Source organism: Tachysurus vachellii, chromosome 23 (assembly GCF_030014155.1).
Source record: "Tachysurus vachellii isolate PV-2020 chromosome 23, HZAU_Pvac_v1, whole genome shotgun sequence".
In the NCBI taxonomy this organism is placed as follows: domain Eukaryota; kingdom Metazoa; phylum Chordata; class Actinopteri; order Siluriformes; family Bagridae; genus Tachysurus; species Tachysurus vachellii.
The window spans coordinates 5,893,834-5,907,439 of NC_083482.1; the positions used below are offsets into that span (position 1 = coordinate 5,893,834).

General features: G+C 37.0%; 1 protein-coding gene across 1 annotated transcript; it reads left to right on the forward strand.

Annotated features, from left to right (window-relative positions):
- Positions 1-3,126: 3,126 nt before the first annotated feature.
- On the forward strand, positions 3,127-13,322 carry LOC132838678 (ADP-ribosyl cyclase/cyclic ADP-ribose hydrolase 1-like). The gene is made up of 8 exons (XM_060859187.1): positions 3,127-3,443; positions 7,058-7,187; positions 7,922-8,057; positions 8,272-8,354; positions 9,589-9,662; positions 11,261-11,347; positions 12,594-12,677; positions 12,756-13,322. The coding sequence occupies exons 1-8, from the start codon at positions 3,244-3,246 to the stop codon at positions 12,811-12,813; spliced, it is 852 nt and encodes a 283-aa protein (XP_060715170.1). The 5' UTR covers positions 3,127-3,243; the 3' UTR covers positions 12,814-13,322.
- The last annotated feature ends 284 nt before the right edge of the window (positions 13,323-13,606 follow it).

A 13,606-nucleotide genomic window follows, 5' to 3' on the forward strand; every position in this document is an offset into this window, starting at 1 on the left:
ATTTAGACGTTCATACAACAAGAACTACAAAAAGGACAAATTTTTATTTTTTCGTTAATTAACATATGCATTTTCTTCAGAATTACACACATAATGTCTTTTTTTCCTTGTGTTTATTCAAAGAATTAAAGTATGCATTCTTAATATACTTGAAAATGTAGTTGTATACAGTATGGTATATAAGAATAACAATAAAGTTCCCAGGGCCAGTTATTAAATAATTATTAAACAACACTGGAATGGAAAGGCCTTTGAAGATCGCTATCAGTACAATTTGTTTAATTATATGAAGGTAGAAAGTTCGTGGAACCACAGCTATTCATCCACCATCCAGGCATACCATGCAGGAGTTCACAACATGCTCTCAGACTAATGTTAGAGAAGATGGGGAGAAGCCAGCAGCCACTTAAAGCAGAAGGAACAGCATTTACACAGAGAATAATAAATCAAAAATAAAACCAAAAATAATCTCCATTCAGAGATGAACAGAGATGCGCTTCTAAATGATGGCTCTAAATCTTTATATTTAGTTTAATCTCTGAACCTCTTTAGATAATCTTTGGAAATGATTCATTTCCAAAAGAAGGGATGATTATCCCAAGACACTGACATGTAATCATAGATTTTGGTGGAGCAGGCTGCTCACATTAACAACATTTATAGCCTCAAACAAAATAAAAGTCCAACATATCCTGGTTAAACGGCTTTCCTTGCTCCGCTGTGTATGTTCTCAGACGTGTTCTCCTTGGTATGGCGTTTGAGAGACATCTTGCAGCCCATTCTGTGTAGTTCTTCACCAGAGTCTAAACTAGCTCCTAGTTTTTGGCTTATGATTGCCCAGTAAGCCCTGAACAACTGCGACAAATCTGTTCCAAACTGTTTTTACTTTTACTTCCTAGTGAGCTTCTTGAGGAACTTTTTGCACTCCAGCATTTTCTTTTTCTGTGGTCTAATTAAGAAACAGACTTTGACTTTTTGCCTTAGACAACATTTCATAAGCCCCAGTTAGATGTGTAATGGTGGCATCAGCAATTTCCAGGGTCTGTCAATGGCTCGAACTTTATGTTGTTCCTCCCTGTAGCTCCTTTCTCTGAATGAGCCAGTGTGTAGAGATGAATACGTCTTCCTGTTATGGAGCATCATGAATTTGGGATTCCTGAATGAGCTGTCAGTGAAAATGCCCCACTCTGCAGGCGATTCAGTTGGCCTATAAAATGACCTGAGGAGAGCCCTGCCCACCCTGAGATGTGCGGAAAATACAAAAAGGTTCTATGAGGCGATTGCATTTTTGTCTCTCTCTGTTTTTTAAGGGTCCACCATGCAGAAATAGCAGTTGCTTAAGTGGTCAGTGGCTTTTTGTGATATCAAATTTCATGGCTGTCTTTTCCGGTCAGAATCATACATACTGGCCTTTTTTATGGAAGAGGTAGTAATAGGTTAACATCTTACAGCTGTTCAGCAGCAACAGACAGCAGTGTTGGAACAAACTGTGTTACTACACCGTCATAAGTAATGCTTGGATAGTACTGTACTCTAAGAAGTAGTATATTGCTCCCATAGTTTCAGGAAAATACAATTAACCAAAGAAGACAGACCAAATTAACCCTTAAAGTGTAGGTCTTTGCTTTGGAGAAATTGTGAAGAATCTAGGGTGACAGTGAGTACAGTTTCCTATATCAATGAAAGGCACTTTGAAACTGGAGAAAACTCTGACAAGAAGAAGCTTGACAGACCCAAATCCACAAAAGAATCAAAGGACTAGTTTCTGAGAGTCAACAGCTTGCATGATGGGTGGCTTACAGGACAACAGTTCAAGCACTGGTGGAAGTAAGAATAGTAATTGTACACTTTGAGAGAGTAGACTTTGTGCTGGTGGTTTTACAGGTCGAGTGGCAGTAAGAAAGACATTTCTAAGATGGAAAATAAGAAAAAGGTCCACTTCCAGTGGACTACTGAAGAGAGAAAGATGCAAAACTGAAATCTTTGGTTCATCATGCAGGGTTTTTGTATGCTGTCAAGTAAGCAAAGGTTTGGTTCCTTTGTGTGTTACACTAACTGTCAAACATGGAGGAGGAAGGTGATGGTCTCGGGCTCTTATGCTGGATCCAGTGTCGGCCATACAATACCGTCTGGTATATGCCTAGTTGGTCAGGGGTTTGTCCTATTGTAAGATAATGATCCAAAACTTTAGAACTACCTTAGAAAAAAGTCAGTGAAGGGTAAAAAAAAATGTGTGTGTGTGTGTGTGTAATAAGTAAAGAAATAGTAAAGTAAAGAAATAAGCAGCTGTACAAGTTTGTTCAAGTTTTTAATATACACACACCCACAATATTTAAAATGAAATGAACATCTTTCAGTAGTTTGAATACAAGGAAATAATGACCAATTCGAAATGTCCTGGAAATATAAATTCCTTGGAAAATAAATTCTTATAAGAATAGAATTTATATAATATGTTCAAATCTGCTCCTGGATGAATTATTTTGACAGATACTACTTTGAAGAGGAATTCTGCAGTAGAAAATCTAGTAGAATTATTTGATCTTTCTTTATCTTTACTCTGAAGTGATGAGTTAGTTTGGTCAACTACCAATTGGAAATGCCCATTTTAAAATGAATTAATATCTGAAACATGGGTGAATGATATAGACAGATACAGTGATTTTAAGAAGAGATTATTTGAAAATTCCACAGTAAAATTTATTGATCTTTATTGGGGAGAATTACAGAGTGTCATTCTGAAGTCATATGAGTGGGACTGAGTGATATGTTCTTAAATTATTAGTTAAATTGTTTGACATATAGGGACAATTATACACTAAAATGAAAATATCTTTATTTTTATTTAGCATAAAAAATTTTAGTGCCCCATACACCCACCCAATACCCCCAACCACCTCCTCACCCCCACTACTGTTTATGTTTCACTCTGTTACCGCTAAGTATCTAAAAGCAGCGCCCCATGATTTTGATTGAGTGTTTTGCACGTGTTTTGTGGTGATAACTCAATGAAAATGACTTCTCAGACATCTCAAAAATTATGAAATGGGGCTCATGGGGAAATAGATTTCATCTAGGGCCTTGTAAGTTGCAAGAAATAGGCGAACAGCCTGTACAGGGCTTTATGTAAAGAGATAGGGTGCGATTTTTAGACAGAGGGGTAAAAACTTGTCTCTTGGCTGTCGGGTTCTAGTGAATCTCTGCTGCTCATTAACTTAAGTTGCGCTTAGAGTAAAGGTGAAGATGGAGAATGAACGTGTTATAGACCATTCACGGAGAAAACGAAGAATCAAGTTCCTCCTGATTTTATTAGCTGTGCTCATATTCGTGGTTGTTCTCGTTATTGTTTTTGGAGCGATTGCAAGTGGGAAAAAGTCCAGTTTTAAGGATGTTGTCATTAAAAGATGCCAAACATTCCTAAAAGAACACAGCAACATGGCAAGGTAAGGCATTGTTTATTTCTTTTTTTGTTTGTTTGTTTGTTTGCATTATTTTAAATTATTTTATTCACACTTATAAACAACACATTTCATTTTTAATGAAAAATCTCAGTATCAAAATGATCAATTATTATTATTATTATTATTATTATTATTATTATTATTATTATTATTATTATTAGCCATCAGCTTACAAGCAATACACCATAAAGAGCTGAACTCTTATTCAAATATCAGAGAATAAATGGTGATTTGAATATTCATATATAATAACATTTCACATTAACATAGGGGTTGTATTATCATATAATCCCTAAGCATTGGGATGTAAAGAATTTTGACAATTAATTTGGTTAATTTCTTATGCTAGACTGAGTCAGAGCATCTCATTTTCATTTCTGGCATTTAGCAAACACACATATCCAGAGTGAATTAAAATTTTATTTCAATTTATACAACTGAGCAATTGAGGGTTAAGGTCCTTGCTCAGGGGCCCAGCAGTGGCAGCCTGGTGGACCTGGGATTTGAACTCATGACCTTCAGATCAGTAGTCCAAAACCTTAATCACTAGGCTATCTCATCCCTCCATCTCCAAATCAGAAGGTGTTGTGTATGCAGTGGTAAGGACTGTACCTAGCAAAGTGCTCCATCAGGACAATCAGCAAATCAGTAACAGGGTCATCCAAAGCTGATGCTTGCAGCATATGGGTTTCTATAGCTGCAGAACAGTCAGAGTGCCTATGCTGACCCCTGTACACCACCAAATGTGCCTACAATAAAGATGGAGCAATGGAAGAAGCTGGCCTGGTCTCATGCTTTTACACCAAGTTCACAGATGTGTGTTGCTTTCTTGGGACACAGATGACTCCAAGAAGCACTATGTGAAGAAGCCAAGTTGGTAGAGGCAGTGTGATGTTCTAGAACGTGACAGAAAAAATTTAAAGTTAACTTGGCCTCCAAATTGACCAGATTTCAATCCTATTGAACATTGTGAAATAGGCTGAAAAACCAGTTCTAAACAATGGAGGCTCCACCTTGCAACGTACGGGACTTAAAGGAGTTTCTGCTGATGTCTTGGTTTGGGAAATCACAGCACACCTTCAGTCCTTTTCATATATACTTTATATACTGTATATACACACTAGAAGCGGTTTTAGGAGTCTGCAAAGGGAGACATTAACCTCTGTGTGGATACTGTTGTCGGCACAGTAAGTTCACAGATGAGATAATTCCAAAAAACTGTATTTTTTGCATGTGAATTTTCCAGCCAAAAGCCCTGGGGAACCCAACTAAGAGAACACAATGTTGTCTACAGCTCAGGAGAGTAAATGGCTTACAAGAAGTCCAGATGTGTCCACCAGTAGGCCATGAGGAAAGCCAAGAGGAAATACGGGGAGAGTGTGGAATTTAATTACCACACCTCGGAACTCTGGTGCATGTGGAATGGTCTGCATGCCATCACAGAGTACATCATGAGCAAAAGCAGCAACTGTGAACCCTCTTAATAACTGCAGTATGAGCTCAATAACTTCTATGCTTGGTTCAGTGTCCCAACAGGTGCTAACCAGAGCATCCAGAAACACAAATAGACTACTAAACAACTACTTTAATAAAAAAGTGTCTTCACTGGGATGTTTTTACAGGATGGTTCGAGATTTTCATCTGCTGATCTGTGATTTTCACCAAGTTGCCAACATAGACCATGCTCTCTCTCTCTCTCTCTCTCTCTCTCTCTCTCTCTCTCTCTCTCTCTCTCTCTCTCTCTCTCTCTCTCTCTCTCTATCATTTAACCCCCTCCCCCTCACTCCTCATATTTCTTTTTCTTTTAATACTAAGCCAAAAAAAGAAAGAGAGAAACTGAGGACTTACTTTGTTTAGCTGATGCTCTGACAGACAGACAGACATGCATGCACACACAAACACACACAAAAATCACAGTCTCTATTCAGTATAATAAGTTTTAAAAGCATGAATTTTACCAACACAACACAAAATGAAAGACTTCAAAAGACTTATGTCTCATTATGATAATATTGGCCAATAAATACTACCTCTTGTGGTCTTACTATGCAAGTTTTCATTTTTGCTAGTTCCAACACTCTGTGAGCTGCATCTGCATCCCAGCTGTGTGTACAGGTCACATGCTAAAGGTCTTATTACGGTCCTGTCGATCCTATTAATCCTATTGATCCTGCTAACTTGCGTGTTATTGGGTTAACATGCATATGTAGCTGTGTTTTGATTACCCTCAATCTTCCTGTGCTGCATTACTCGCTCCTTAACTAATATTTTGCTTACCTTTGATTATCATATAGCATTTAGACTTTTTTGTGTAAGAGTCTACCAACATAGCACATCTGAATCTGGCAATTTTATTCCACTGTTCCTTACAAAAATGCTCCAGATTTACCAGGGTCTTTCCAAGTCATTCCACAAGCTTTTTAATAAGATTTAGTGCTGGGCTCTGACGCCTCCATTCCAAAACACCTTTAGAATGGCCTTTAGGATATATACCTAAATGTATTTATTAACTGGAGCTATACATGTTTCCTTCTATATTTACTTGAGTCACAGTCCTAGCTGAAGAGAAGAAGCCCATTAGCATGATCCTGCCAGCATCATGCTTCACCATGGTATGGTGTTCTTTAATTTCAAAGATGACTTGATTAAATGCCAAACATATGTTTTAAAATTGTGCCCAGTAAGTTCTTCCCTGCCTTGCTCTATTGAGACAATGGTACATTTTGCCACGCTGTTTTAACAAAAATTTGGTGAGCTTGATATTTATTTTTTTTGTGAAAAAGGGCTTTCATGTAGACCCCCCCAATCCCCCGTCCAGTGAGAGATTGTTGTTGCATGCAGTGACCAGTTCCTGGCACACATTTCTGCAGCTCCTGCAACGTTGCCATAGGTTTCCTGGCAGCCTCCCTGCTAGATACTTTACTTCTTGTCCTTTTGTCATTTTAGAGAGATATCCTGTTCTTGGTAATGTCTTTGTGGTAATTTGTAAAGTTTTTGAAAATGAGTTTTTCATATCCCATTTGTAAACTGAGATACAAAAAAAAAAAACTGGGAAATTTGGGATGGTTTGGGAAATCCTGGACTAAGCTTTGTAGAACCAAGGACAGACACAAGTGAACTGCCCCCACCACAGCACTGACAGTAGCAGTGATCTGTCAGCTACCTCTGCACTGAAAACATTACTGAGGTTGCCTGCTTTGTTAATGCATGCTTGAAAGGGAGTTGGCTGTGTCAATTCAGTGTCATTTCAAATGAAAACACCTTCGAATTTGCACACCTTTGATAAACAGTGTTGTGTAACCTGGTCAGGTCAACAAATGTTTAACACCAAAAGTGACCAAAGTGCAATGTTCTACAAGTGATTGTTGTCATCTTGTAATTTTTAGTATTTTCTTAGTTAATTTTTTTCATTGAATGAATAAGATTTGGTGTATATATTATTTATTTATGTTTCTAAACATGGAAATATATGTAAATACTGTAGTATTTATTAATTATTTTAATGAAAGAAATTATATACATTTTTTTATTATTTGCTTTTCTCTAGTCTCCTTTTCTAACCAAGCTGGTATAAATATTTTTATTTTGTTCTTCAGGGAGAATGACTGCGAGATAATCTGGAAGGCTTTTGAGCAGGCCTACATTGGGAGAGATCCTTGCGATATTCCTCCAGAGGCGTATGATCCTCTGATAAATTCAGTCAAGCAGGATGTTGTCTGTAATACTGTAAGAATCTTGTTCCCTTACACACAAGCATGCTTGTTTTTTAAATGCCAAACTTGTACTGAGTCTGTTGATGGGCTACATGTCTAATGGTTTTCTTATATGAGAATAGGTCCTCGTTTGCAGTTATTCCTGCATAATGATATGGAATGCATCTATAAAGGCACATTTGTGTGTTGGTACAAAAAACCCCATACACAAAGCAAACAGGTTAACCCAGTAAACCTCATTGGTTGTTTCCAAAAGTTATAAGGAAGAAAATTGCATTTAAATATTTCAAATCTGCTAAAAAAAAAGACACCACTCTGGAGTATTTGCACCATTGAAGAAACTTCAGATCAGCTTCTCTTCCACGGTAGCATAATTTCAGAAAGGTTTCTGCTCACTCTCAAATGGAGATGCCAGCTTCTGTGCAGAGAAGGAGTGGGAAGGAATAACAGAGAAACAGGTTTATCCAGGTTTAGGAAACATCAACATTCCTTTGATCTTGTTCCATCATGCAGTATTCTTTTTTAGAATCCTTTAGAAACCAAGACACAATAACACCATAGATTGGAATACCATAGAATACCATATATTATACACAGCATGCCAGGGAGACAGAGCAACAATAACCTCCAGTGTGTCATTAATAGTAGTAATTCATTAACTATTTCCATGTACCAACGTGTGTTTTCACCATATCTTACAACACAGCTTTTTTCCTAGTACTTTGATATCTATTGGTTTCTGTGCAGATGCTGTTCTGGAGCAAAACAAAAGACATGGTACAAGCATTTACTGACAAGAGAGATTGCCTGGTCATTTTGGAGGGTACACTTCTTGGAGCTTTGTTTGATGGTCTGACTTGGTGCAGCAAAAATGAAAGCCAAGGTAGAGTTTATCACATATTCTTAATGTTGTGATATGGATTAAAGTTCTAATGAAGCAATCAAATGAAAGGATGCTCCAGGCCATGTCAAATGCTTCCAGCCAATGTTTACTCACTGGATACCTTTAATTATTTATTAGCTACAGAGGTCATTTGAGCATAGCGAACACATGACATGTATGGATGATTTAAGGATTAACTGTGCTTCATCAACAGAAACCTTCACTACAGATTGTCCCAGTTGGTCATATTGTCAAAACAACTCAGTGCGTTCTTTCTGGAATAGGGCTTCTTCTAACGTGAGTATGCTGATCTCACTTCATTCTCAACAGATATAACTGTCTTTTGATGATGAATATATAAACATCTTATTAACACAAATTTAAATCACATTACAGGTTGAAATAACATATGGTACAATTGAGTAGTGATTAGTTTTGTCAGAGCAACTGCTGTTTCTTTGCATCGCTGGTAATCAATAGAGCATTGTCTTTGTTCTCACTGAAATGCCTCTCCCACACCATGCAAATGTGAAAATACGCAACGGTGGCTTTGTTCTAGCTGATCACATATTTGCGCTCACACGATCTAGATCACATTTTTGCACACACACATTTTATCGAGTTGGAAGGAGTCATTTATAAATGATCCATGGTAAAGAAAGATATACTTAAGGATTCCTGCTAGGATATGTAGACGTTTCCTTGGAGTCAGATAGTGTAACGTTTGGGAGATGTTGTCAGAAAGTGGGGACCGAACCTGGTTCTCAACGGTAGCCCTGATCCCCTGCAGCACATCAGACCCACATGTAGGATAAAGTAGAAGCGCTGCTTTATTGACAAAATAAAAAACTAACAAAACTTATATCAAACAAACATAAGAACAGAAACAAAACATAACTATAACATTCATTCATTCATTCATCTTCTACCGCTTATCCGAACTACCTCGGGTCACGGGGAGCCTGTGCCTATCTCAGGCGTCATCGGGCATCAAGGCAGGATAAACCCTGGACGGAGTGCCAACCCATTGCAAGGCACACACACACACTCATTCACTCACGCAATCACACACTACAGACAATTTTCCAGAGATGCCAATCAACCTACCATACATGTCTTTGGACCGGGGGAGGAAACCGGAGTACCCGGAGGAAACCCCCGAGGCACGGGGAGAACATGCAAACTCCACACACACAAGGCGGAGACGGGAATCAAACCCCAACCCTGGAGGTGTGAGGTGAACGTGCTAACCACAAAGCCACCGTGCCCCCCATAACTATAACATAACAACCTAAAAACACCAGCGTCCAACTTTAATATATACATATACATATATATTTAAAATATTCATATACAATCAACAGTGCCAATTATTGCTGATGCAGTTATAGAAAATGGTTAATAACTACCCACTGTTAGGGTGGCATTTCTGTAGCAGTGTAGAAACACATTGTACAGATGACTTACTGTAATTTCCATTTCACATAAGTCTTTTACTCCCTGAAAAATGTATATATATATTCTTTACCAGTTTGCCGCCACTGCTTGTGGGAATGTGTCCGCAATGTTAAATGGTTCCCTGGAAGCCCCCTTCAGCTCCACAAGGTACTGTATATCAAAATGTCATTATGGTTAGCATGATTCTAAACAAATAATATATCTAAAAGTATTCTTGCTTAAGAAATCATTCCAGTACTTCTGGATTTCATAGCAGCTTTTATTGGCCAATGTCCACCCAAGAGGTTGTCTGACTGAAATGTAAAGCAACTAATTTTAGTTTGTTTTGCTCAGTGCCAATTTTAGGTGCGTTAAAATGTAAAGTGTGAAACCATAGATCATTCAATTAAATAGAAATTTATTGAGTCTATACTCTATCCTGTGAATCCAACAATCAGCTGATCATCATAAATGCTCAGTGTCACAGTTGAAAACAGCACCATGCAACCTACCATCAACCAATCGTTAGAAGTTTATTATTTCTTCTGAAAATGATGAAAAATGAGCTGATTACAATAAGATAGTTTTAATCTTATGAAACAAGGGGTGCACTATATTTTTTCCTGCAGTAAACGTTTGGTACTTCATCATTCATCATTGTTATCCCTGAGCTCAGCATTAAGTGAGATGGTTTTCAAACATTGAATGGTAAAAATGCATGATTCTGATTGGTTAATTACAGTATGGTGGCCGGGAAGTGCAAAACACATTAACAAATCCGAAAACACATTAACAAATCCGAAAACACATTAAAATGTCAGACAACCCGGAAGAGGTTGGTATAGTTTGTGAATGGAAACTTATCGATCATCGGACAAGACACCTTTCATTCACCTGTATATCTTGAATAACAGGTGTCTTGTCCAATGATCGGTAGGTTTCCATTCACAAACTATACCTACCTCTTCCGGGTTGTCTGAATCGGTGCACGAAACTTTAACAAATCCAAAAACACATTAACAAATCAGAAAACACATTAACAAATCTGAATACACATTAACAAATCAGAAACACATTAACAAATCAGAAAACACAACGACAATTCAGACAACCCGGAAGAGGTTGGTATAGTTTGTGATTGGACAAGACACCTGTCACTCAAGGTATACATGAAGTTCAACAGTCTGCCGCAGGGAAACGTTGGAATGGATGGATGGATTACTGTGGATTAATTCTGTTATTTTCTTATATTTAAACGGAGAACTTTACACATTACACATAAGATTCCATACCTGTATATCTTGAGTGACAGGTGTCTTGTCCAATGATCGGTAAGTTTCCATTCAAAAAGGATACCTCCCGTTTCCGGGTTGTCTGACTTGTCGTTGTGTTTTCGGATTTGTTAATGTGTTTTCAGATTTGTTAATTTGTTTTGCACTTCTCGGCCACCGTAGTTAATCCTGTTTATGATCAGCTAGTAGCATTATAGTTGTATGCAAAAGTTTGGGAACACCTCACCAATTGACATTTTTTGTTGATTCATTTAAATTCCAAAATCATCTGCACCAAACAATAAAAAATAAAAAATAAAAATCTGCGAACGTTAACGAACACTTCCTATATATCTGATGAACATTGAAATTGTGGGAAAAAAGTAATTATGGTATGTGCAAAAGTTTGGATGTCCTATTAAGTCAGTGTGACAACATAGAGTTTACTTCTGTTATAATAATGGTATTGTCATTTGTTTGATTTCTTCAATCAAGTACATTTGGAAGTATAGAAGTGAAGATGTTGGATCACAGTAAAGTGAACAGTTTGACTGTATTGCTTGTCACCAAGGAAACAGACACGTAAGTAGATGGTTTTGTTTTGTAGAAAAAAAAACAACTTGCTTACTGTAATTATGCGGCTCTTAGTATATAATTGATCTCAATATATTTCAAACAGGGTCAAAACTACTAAAGCAAAACTATCAATAATAAGCCTAATGCTAATATAGGAATAGTATTAAAGGTCGGACAGGAAGCATCAAAGTATAATACATTACCAAATAGGTAAACAACAATGTTTCCACAGTCAGCACAATACAGTTAAGACCTTATGTTTACATGCACCTACACTGTATGCTCAAGAAATTCATGCTGATTTTTTCAGAACTCCATACATTTCATGCTATCATAAATGAACTCTGTTAGCTCAATAAAGGTATCTACTTTTTCTTAATTAATTTGTTCGTACTGTATTTGATGACTTTGATGATTCTAAAGAATCTTCTTTGGTCATAATACCATATATTTTAGAAAGTTATAGTGCTTCTTCAGAACAATTTTCTTCAGCCATTAGTTGTTCTAAAATCTTCCAGACTTGATATAGAGAAATAAAGGTGAAAGCTTTCTTGGGAACAAAATAGATTCAATTTGGTTTTATTATAACACTTTCAGCAATGGACATTTGGACATCCAGCTTTACAGGATTATCATTTTATATAATTCTAATTTGTATTATATATTTATCCCTACTGAGCAATGCAGAGGCAATGGTGTGAAGGAAAAATTCCCTGAGACAAAATGAGGAAACCTTGAGAGGAACCAGATTTAAAAGGGAACCCATTCTATTCTGGGTGACACCAGAGAGTGTTATTAAACAATTGTCTTTGTATAACTGTATAAAGTTAAGTGGAGTTGTGTATCCAGGGGCTTTTGACTAACTTATAAGTACAATCATCAGCATGATTTCTAGATTCATTTTACATTTACCATAAATTCCTTTCTGCAAAAGCCACCAAATTGTAAATGATGGAAACTCAAGCAGAAAAAACGACCTTGGCAACAGCAGATCAAAGTTACTTCCATGGTCTCAAAGTGGTCTCGATCCCTTGCATCTGAGACTCTACCCTTAGTGAACTGATACCATAATTGTCTTGCCAGAAAAATTGTATGGTAATGTGAAAATAAAATGAGACTGAATATCTTAAACTTAGATGTATGTATTTGTTTGCATACTATACCATCTTATTACCAGACATGAAACACTTCTTAAGAATTAGGGCTGTGAGAATAACTCAGTTCTTCTAATATTGTCTTTTACTTTTAACAGGACTACATGCGATAATCCCTCATTCCACAGTCTACAAAACACTTTGGACACAAAGATTGCTTACAAGTGCAGAAAGGTTCCTTAGTGAGTACAATGTTGTGACATTTTGTGTCTATGTGTATGTTTCTACTGTAAATGTGACTGTGTTGTTTTGATATCTAGTTCCAAAGTTGAAGGCTGCATTTCTGACCTTGAGATACCATGCAGTGACTGCCTATGAGGTCTCTGAAGACTCCTGAAAACCTGACACACTCATGTAATCTGTGAATCTGTAATCTGTGTTTTACTGCAAATGGGAACAAATCTAATGAATTAAAATCTTGTTTGTATATAAAACCAAATTAAACACAAATCTTTTATTTGCAGCCAGTATAATGAAGTATATTATATTAAAATACATTTCCTTTACACAATTTGGCAGATACCCTTATCAAGAGCAGCGTACACTTTTCTCACTTTGTACAATTTAGCAGTTGGGGGCTTAGGGCCTTGCTCAATGGACCAGCTTGTGTGTGCTGGGATTTGAATGCATGATTGGTAGCAAAACACCATAACCACTGAGCTACCAAAAACCCATGTCACTGTAGTTAATTATTAAGAAGTGTGAGTATTATAAAGGCTCCCTTTTTGGCAGTTTGTCTTTTGGAGAAATTGATGTGTGTCTACATTATGCAAAAAAAAAAAAAAAAAAGAACCTTAGAAATTACCTCAGCAATTGTTGCTGCTCATCAGTCAAGGAAGGGTTATACTGTAAGGCCATCATGAAACAATTAGAAATTCACTATTGTGAAAAGGTCTTGTAAAGCCTTGAATACACTTTAATGCTCAGAGAAAAAAATAAATAACAAAGAATGGTGATGAAATTGTACCAGTTTGTACGAGACTATGCAGAGTGTACCAGGAGCGATAAAAGCCTTGACAGATTAACAACCAGAATTCATAGTGTGTCATATAGTGATAAGAAGGAAAGCTGGGAAATCTCGAGTCAACTTCTTCTGGTGTCGTCTTGGTGG

Coding starts and splice junctions, on each gene's coding strand:
- LOC132838678 (XM_060859187.1), top strand. CDS start 3,244: ATGGAGAATGAACGTGTTATAGACCATTCACGGAGAAAACGAAGAATC. Junction 8,058..8,271: donor CAGCAAAAATGAAAGCCAAG/GTAGAGTTTATC, acceptor CTTCATCAACAG/AAACCTTCACTACAGATTGT. Junction 12,678..12,755: donor AAGTGCAGAAAGGTTCCTTA/GTGAGTACAATG, acceptor TTTGATATCTAG/TTCCAAAGTTGAAGGCTGCA.